This window comes from Cebus imitator, unplaced genomic scaffold, assembly GCF_001604975.1.
Source record: "Cebus imitator isolate Cc_AM_T3 unplaced genomic scaffold, Cebus_imitator-1.0 Scaffold281, whole genome shotgun sequence".
Lineage (NCBI taxonomy): Eukaryota > Metazoa > Chordata > Mammalia > Primates > Cebidae > Cebus > Cebus imitator.
The window spans coordinates 3101779-3109856 of NW_016107596.1; the positions used below are offsets into that span (position 1 = coordinate 3101779).

Consider the following 8078-nt stretch of genomic DNA (forward strand, 5'->3'; position numbering starts at 1 on the left):
AGTAGCTGGGACTACAGGTGCATGCCACCGTGCCCAGCTAGTTTTTGTATTTTTAGTAGAGACAGGGTCTCACCATGTTGGCCAGGTTGGTCTCGAACTCATGGGCTCAAGTGATCCACCTGCCTCGGCCTCTGGAAATGCTGGGATTAAAGGCATGAGCCCAGCGCAAAAAAAAAAAAAAAAAAAAAAATTATTCAGAAATCTTGGCGCATATAGCCTTATCCTAATTTAGGATTACGTCTCTGAAATTGATTCCCATAAGAGGAGTCTCTGAGTCAAAAGGCCTCGACATTATTTAAGCCTTTGATGCATACTGCCAAATTGCTTTCTAAAAGATCTTTAGCAAATCATTTTTCCACCAGAACATGGGACTACTCCTTCCTCACATCAACATGAGCCTTCAGTGTTACCAGCTTTTCAAACTTCAAAGTTGAAAGGCTACAAATTATCTTTTACTTTGTACTTTTTTTTTTATTACTAGTGAGATACAAAATGTCCTGTGTTTATTGTGTTTTATCTACATCCTTTGACTGTTTATTGGGTTCTTACTGTTTGTTTTCAGTTCTGTGTGCTATTTATATAATAAAAATATTAAGCTCATTATCTATAAAATATTTCCCTAGTCTGAAGTTTGCCTTTCATTGTTGGCTACCATTTCAGAGTAGGGTAGGGTAGGGTTTTCACTTTTTGAAAAAAAAGTAACAAAAAGTAACAAAAGCTAAAGTTTCTTTTTCTTTTTTTTTTTTTTTGAGACAGAGTCTGGCTCTGTCGCCCAGTTTGGAATGCAGTGCTGCGAACTCTGCTCACTGCAGCCCCTGCCTCCTGGATATAAACTATTCTCCTGTTTCAGCCTTCCCAGTAGCTGGAACTACAGGCATGCACCACCACACCCGGCTAATTTTTGTATTTTTAGTAGAAACAGGGTTTTGCTACGTTGTCCAGGCTGATCTAGAACTCCTGACCTCAGGCGATTCACCTGCCTCGTCTCGGCCACCCAAAGTGCTGGGATTCAGGCCTCAGCTACTGCACCCAGCCAAATAATTTTTTAAAATAAACCTGTCTGGTTGGACGGGGTGGCTCGCCCCTGTAATTCCAGCACTTTGGGAGGCCGAGGTGGGCAAATTGCCTGAGCTCAAGAGTTTGCTACCACCCTGGGCAACATGGAGAAACCCCGTCTCTATCAAAATACAAAAGATTAGCCGGGAGTGCCTGTCATTCCAGCTACTCAGGAGGCTGAGGCAGAAGAATCGCTTGAACCCCAGAGGCAGAAACTGTAGTGAGCAGAGATCGCACCACTGCACTCCAGCCTGGGTGACAGAGTGAGACTCCGTCTCAAAAAATAAATAAATAGGCTTAGGGCAGTGGCTCACACCTGTAATCCCAGCTCTTTGGGAGACTGAGGCAGGCAGATCATGAGGTCAAGGGATTGAGATCATCCTGGCCAACATGATGAAAACCCGCCTCTGCTAAAAATACAAAAATTAGTGGGGCGTGGTAGCACATGCCTGTAATCCCAGCTACTTGGGAGGCTGAGGCAGGAGAAACGCTTGAACCCGGGAGGTGGAAGTTGCAGTGAGCTGAGATCAGGCCAATGCACTCCAGCCTGGCAACAGAGTGAGACTCTATCTCAAAAAATAAATAAATAAAATAAACCTATTTCCTTGTGATTTCTTCCATTTTCTCTAATCTTAGTTAAATACTCACTCTTTCAATAGCTTCTTTTCTGTCAGGTTCAAGAACTGATGAGGGTCAGGCACACTGGCTCACACCTATAATCCCAGCACTCCAGGAGGCCGAAGCAGGAGGGTCACCTGAATCCAGAGTTCCAGAGGAGTCTGGGCAACAGAGGGAGACTCAATCTCTACAATAAATTAAAAAATAAAAAAAAATTAGCCAGGCATGGTAGTGCACATCTGTAGCCCCAGCTACTCAGGCGGCTGAGGTGGGACAATCATTCGAGTCTGGAAACTCAAGGCTGCAGTGAGCCAAGATGGTGTCACTGCACTGCAGCCTGGGTGACAGAATTGATGGAGATGTTTGCGCTGTTTTGTCATATATTAAACAAAAAAGAAAGATTATCCCTGTTTTCCCTGTGAACATTTGACTTTCCTTGACTCACCTTTTTTTTTTTGAGATGAAGTCTCCCTGTGTCACCCAGGCAAAAGTACAATGGCACAATCTTTTCTCGCTGCAACCTCCGTCTCCCAGGTTCAAGTGATTCTCCTGCCTCAGTCCCCTGAGTAGCTGGGACTACAGGTGCATGCCACCGTGCCCAGCTAGTTTTTGTATTTTTAGTAGAGATGGGGCTTCACCATGTTGTCCAGGCTGGTCTCAAACTCCTAACCTCATATCATCGGCCTGCCTAGGCCTCCCAAAGTGCTGGGATTACAGGCATGAGCCACTGTGCCAGGCCCTTGACTCACTTTTTGATTAGTACCTTGAAATGTGCTCATTGGGACTGGGGGCTGCAGAAGGATGTATATGTATATGCATCCAAAAACATCTGGGAGAATTGTACTAAAAATGTGAACACTGGCTATCTCTGGTTGGTGGGAGCCTGGCTGAGAGGGATGTGTTAATCTTGTCTCCCTGGCACCCCTAATTCCTTTGGACAAGATACCTCTTCCATTCCTCATGGCTGCCCATTACAGTACACTTGTTCAATATAGCACCCTAATTATCTTGGCAACAGTTCTGGAGGCCAAGGGGTGAACGTGTCACCATATCACTCAAGCAGAGCCAGAGTCCTTCCCTGAGTCTGAGATAGGAAATTGGGAGGATGCTTTCCTTCTACTGTGTTTAATTAGAAAGCTGGGACTGCTTCACTCCATGTTTCCTGCCAAGTAGAAGATCACTCTGCAGAGAAAAAGAGGCCAACATGTGAAGAGAAATCAAGACAAGGAGAGAGGAGAGAAGACAGAGAAAACAAATTCTAAGAGTACTACACCTCCAGTTCCAGTCTCCAAGCCTCGATCCCTGGTGTTTCTCCTGCAATCTTGTGCAGCTATTGTGAACTATAGATTCCTCTTGAATGAAGCTGGTTTAGATTGGGATTCTGTCATTTAGGAAGTGAAAAAAAATCTCATCAGATAGTCTGTGTGTGTTTTTAATATGTTATGCCATTTTCCTGCCATGACCATGTATCACTTGCTCAGTAGAAATACAAAGTAAAGATAATGTGTTTCTTAAAGAAAAGAAAGCATGAGCACACTCAGAAATGCTCAAAAGCAGGAAAAATATAGAGCACACTATAGAAGTTGTACAAGTTGGCTGGGCATGGTGGCTCATGCCTGTAATCTCAGCACTTTGGAAGGCTGAGGCAGGTGGATGACATGAGGTTGGGAGTTCGAGACCAGCCTGACCAATATGGTGAAGCCCCATCTCTACTAGAAATACAAAATTTAGTTGGGTGTGCTGGTTCACGCCTGTAGTCCCAGCTACTTGGGAAGCTGAGGCAGAAGAATCACTTGAACCCAGGAGGTGGAGGTTGCAGTGAGGTGAGTTGGCACCATTGCACTTCAGCCTGGGTGACAGAGTGAGACTCTGTTTCAAAAAAGGAGGAAGAGAAGAAGTTGTACAAGCCTCAGAAGGACAAAGGCCACCTTATCACTCAGGGAGTGTTGTCATCAAGATAAACAGGAATTTGTGGTAAAAGAACCCCCAGTTCAGTAGGCATGCTTGGCGGGTATAGCAGAGAGTCGGGGCTCAGCCCTAAGCAGGAGATTGATTTTTCCATAAACTAAGAAGTCTGAGATACTGAGATTTGGAAGAGGGATCCCTTAAACCCCCTCTTCCTGGCCAAATGAAGTTCTCTCTCCAGTTTACACTGAGTCTAGCTCTCATGTTTTGAATAGTGTTCTAGGCACTTCATATCATTATCTCATAGAATTCTCAGAACTCTGAGTCAATCATCAATATTCCCATGTTCCCAAGTAAGAAATTGAGGTTCAGAGAGGCAAAGCGTGACCAGGATCAGTTAGACTGCAAAGCCTTTCTAGGAACCTCAGCTATCTTCCTCTCTCATCTGTAAGATGGGCATAATAAATTGACCAGGTGCAGTGGCTCATGCCTGTAATTCCAGCACTTTGGGAAGTTGATTGGGGAGGATTGCTTGAGCCCAGGAGGTTGAGACCAGCCTGGCAATATAGTGAGACCCTCATCTCTACAAAAAATAAAAAAGTTAGCTAGGTGTGGTGACACGCACCTGTAGTCCCATCTACATGGGAGGCTGGGGTACAAGGATGACTTGAGCCCAGGAGCTTGAGGTTGCAGTGAGCAGTGATCATGCCACTGCACTGCAGCCTGGGTGACAGAGCAAGACCTTGTCTAAAAATAAAATAAAATAAAAATAAATGAGTTGGGGATAAGCACTGTTTTCTCCCCACCACCAGCTGGAAAATGCAGGAATTCAGGAGTAGGGAGTGGGTGGTGACCTCCACTTGGAGGTCATTGGCGATAGAGTGGTGTCCTAAACACCGTGCCTCCTCTGGCTGCCCCCAGTCCAGCCCCGTCCCCAATTCCTGCGGGTTGCTCCCTGAGCTCCCTTCTTCCACCCGGCACCAAATTTCTTCCCAAGGAAGGCCTTGCACAAGCCGACCTTTGGCCCCTTGCCTTCTGTCCTAGTTGCGGGCTCTGTCCCCCACCTCCCCTAATCTGGCTCCCAGCCATCAAACCCTGGAGCCCAGCCAGTCACGTGATACCTCGGTCCTTTTTGGCCTGCTTCCTTCAGGATCCAGATTTAACTTCTCCCTCCCTAGGACCTCTGGGCACCACCACCCACTGTGAGGAGCAAGTGTCTGGGGCTGAAGCCTCAGCTCCGTCTTGCAGAGGGACCTGGGCCTCTGTTTTCCCACCTGCCAAATGGGGCCGCCACCCTATGGCCGTCTCAACTCTCTTCATTGCCTACTCTTTCCAGGTCCTTCCCCACTCCCCTGCTCCCCAACCCCCACCAGCCCCCCCTTCTCCCTGCAGTTCTGAGGGCCTGTTTCCCTTCAGGGCACAGGAGAGTTGGGGAGAGGGGAAGGGCGACAGAGCCCTAAGGGAGGTTTCAGAAGCGGTCTGAAAGAAAACTACCAGGCCACAGGACGAGTTTGGCCGGCCTCTAGCCTCAGACAGACGGGGTTGGAATCCTGCTTTGCTTCCGACCACCTGCTGATTTGAAAATCATCTCTCTGGGCCTCAGTTGTCCCCGCTGTGAAATGGATCGCTGCTGAAGACCAAGGGCGGGAAGCGTCTAGCAGGCGATCTCTGACCAGAACCAGAGAGGTGGCCTCCACCCGCGCCCCTTCCCCAGCCCTGGAGCGGCGCCTCGCCTCCCAATCCCGGGTCCGTCCGCCACAGACTCCTCCTCCACTGACATCAGAGCCGCAGGCGGGCGGAGGGAGCCGGCGGAGCGAGCTGGCGGAGCGAAGCCGAGCCGAGCTTCAGCCCCAGCAAGAGAGCCGGCGGGCGGCCCAGGCGCTCAACGGTGCGGACCGCGGCCGGAGCTCAGCGCCAGCCACTGCGGGTCTCCTAGCCAGCCCCGCGGCGGGGCAGCTGCAGGTACAGCCTAGCCCCCCACTCCTGCACCCCTGGGCGCTGCGGAGGGGCGGCGGGAGCCCTCAGTCTCTGGGTATCCTTTCCCAAGGAGTGGCCACTGGGCACTCTACCAGGCGGGCTGGACCCTGAGGGGCAGGGCTGGGCCTTTCTCCTCTCCCTCTGCCCCAGACCCAGCGAGTGCCAGGTGGGCCCATGGGACACTGAGTGGGTAATAGAGGAAGGGGCCTGAGTAAGCGCCTTCAGCTGGCCCCACAGTGGAAGGGCGTGGGGATTTGGAGGTATCCATGGGGTGGGGGTGGGAGGCTTGTGGAGTGTGCTAACGTCTTAGGACAGTCGTGTGGGTCAGACATGGGTGGGGGATCTGGGAATGCGCGTGTTTTTTTGTTAGAGCGGTATCCACGTGTTGTGTGTGCTGGTATTTGGCTCTAAGGGTCTCAAGTCAGAGTTAGAAGGGGGTGTAGAATTGTGTACCGAGGATATTTGGAGTTAGGTGTGTACGGAGTTGGGGTTTGGTTTGGAATACTGGAGCTTCCAGGGGATGGGGTAGAGGAGCTGGAGGGTGTAGGGCATGTCTGGTATATGAGGATGTGTGTGTGTCTGGGTGTCATCTTGTGCAGGTGTGGGTGGATGTGTGTTTTGGGGTGGAAGAAGGAGCTCGGTGAGGGATGTCTGGGTAGACAGGCAGATGTTCGAGTGTAAGGCTGTCTGAAGCAGTGTGTGGTGTAGACACATGTGCTGATGTCTGGGAGCATATGTGTGGTCATGGGATCTGAATACAAGGTGTACTGGATCTAGGAGGCAGGTGTTTGAGTTTAGGGCTGTGGAGGGGGCTTGGTGTGGGTGTCTGCTACAGGGATGTTTGTGAATCTGTGAGGGTTGTACTTCCTAGGCCTCCAGGTCTGTCTCTACATCTTACGCTCAAGTCTCCTTTCCTAGAAGTTTCTGCCCCTGGGATGAGTGGCCAGGGTCCCCTGGGAACAAGGTCCTTTTCCAGGAGTTGAATCTCACACCAGAGGCTCTAGTCAGGACACCTGCTCCTCATTCTCCCTTAGAGGAAAAGAGAGAAGGAAAGTGCTCTCCCTGAGGTCACAAAGCATGCTGGGCTCTGTTTTGGCCTCATCCTCTTCGGATGGATCGAGAGGTTGTGTTCTCTGAATGGGGCCCATTCTGGCTTCATATTGGAAGGATCAGCCGAGGGCATTCCATGGCCTTTACCCTCAGCAAGCTTAGCTGGGGGCCCTAGGCCGGGTGTCATTTGGGCCTCTGGACCCAGCCTCTACCCAACTCCAACCTCAGTCTCCCCATTCTTCATCTGATAAATGGGAGAGAAGTCCCACCCTCTCCTGCTGGATAAGACAGATCTCAGCAGGGGAAGGGCCAGGCTGGATAGGATGAGATGGGGCCAGTACGGGACAGAGTGGGGAGGACCATTTCTCAGGCTCCCGGGACCCAAATGGGGAGTAGGAGGGAGAGGTCTGGGGACCTCCAGCTGTGGCTGTTGTTGCTGTGGTAACAGTGCAAAAAGAGCTATTTAAAAATGTGGCTGAGATATTGCTGGAAGCCCAGGCTGCTGTAAACCTGATTTCCAAGAGGTCAGGGGGTGGAAGGGGGGAGGAGGAGGGCGAGGAGACACCCCAGCAATCTCCAGGGTGGGGTGGCGACATCACTAGTTCTAGGGACAACGGGATCCTCCAGGCTTCTACTAGCTGCTCTGGGGGTTTAACTGTTGTACTGCCAGAGGTTGAGGTATCCCTGGGTGCATGGATTTGGAGAGGGGGAAAACTGGGAAGTGAACTAGAATAAATGAATGAATGAATGCATGACTTTGTTAAATAAAGAATTTTGCTGCCACCATGAAAGGTTTTTCTCTAGGCATGAGAATTTGCCGAATGTTGAATAAACAAATGAATGTTTGTTGAATTATTTTGTCAAGTGGATGAATATAGGATAAATAAATGCAGTTTGAATGACTGAATGGAGCCTGCAGCAAATTTCCAGACAGAAGACTGGGCACCACTGAATCTCCTCCTTCCATTCTCCTTGCAGGAGCCCTGGCTGTGGCCGGGGGGCAGTGGGCCATGCCGGGGGCAGTGGAAGGCCCCAGATGGAAGCAGGCAGAGGACATTACGGACATTTACAACTTCAGAGATGTTCTGGGCACGTGAGTCCAGGGCAGGGCAGGATTGGGTGCTGGATGTCTGGGGGAGGCTGAGTCTAGGGTGGTGCTTCCTCTGGTCAATTAATGCTTCCTGTTTCCCACAGCCTAGGCTCTGTGGCAGCACTGCCTAGGGTCTAAACTGTCCCCAGCCTTTCACTTCTGGATGACAATGGGTGGGACATGGGTTACTCTTCCAATAGCCCTGGATCCTTGAAGAAAAAGAAGTTGGGAGAATGGAGGTGCCAGCCAGTTCATCTAACTTGCTGCCAAGAGCTGGGTGTTCTGGCCTAGGTTTGGGAACTGAGGCTGGGAATGGCTCTGTTCTTGGTGCTGGGAATGCAGAAATAACTCAAACCTGGTCTCTGCCCTTCAAGTTGATCCC

The 8078-nt window shown here is 50.2% G+C and overlaps 1 protein-coding gene across 2 annotated transcripts in view; it reads left to right on the forward strand.

Moving 5' to 3' along the window:
• The first annotated feature begins 4770 nt into the window (after positions 1-4770).
• CAMK1 (calcium/calmodulin dependent protein kinase I) overlaps positions 4771-8078 on the forward strand; it is a 15007-nt gene continuing 11699 nt past the window's right edge. Inside the window, exons 1-3 of one of the 2 annotated variants that reach the window (XM_017501550.2) lie at positions 4771-4915; positions 5183-5611; positions 7585-7699. In XM_017501550.2, coding sequence (XP_017357039.2) covers positions 4861-4915; positions 5183-5611; positions 7585-7699 — 599 coding nt within the window. In that variant the 5' untranslated portion in view covers positions 4771-4860. Of the gene's footprint in view, positions 4916-5182; positions 5612-7584; positions 7700-8078 lie in introns of those variants that run through there. The other variant, XM_017501551.2, reaches the window with a different exon arrangement.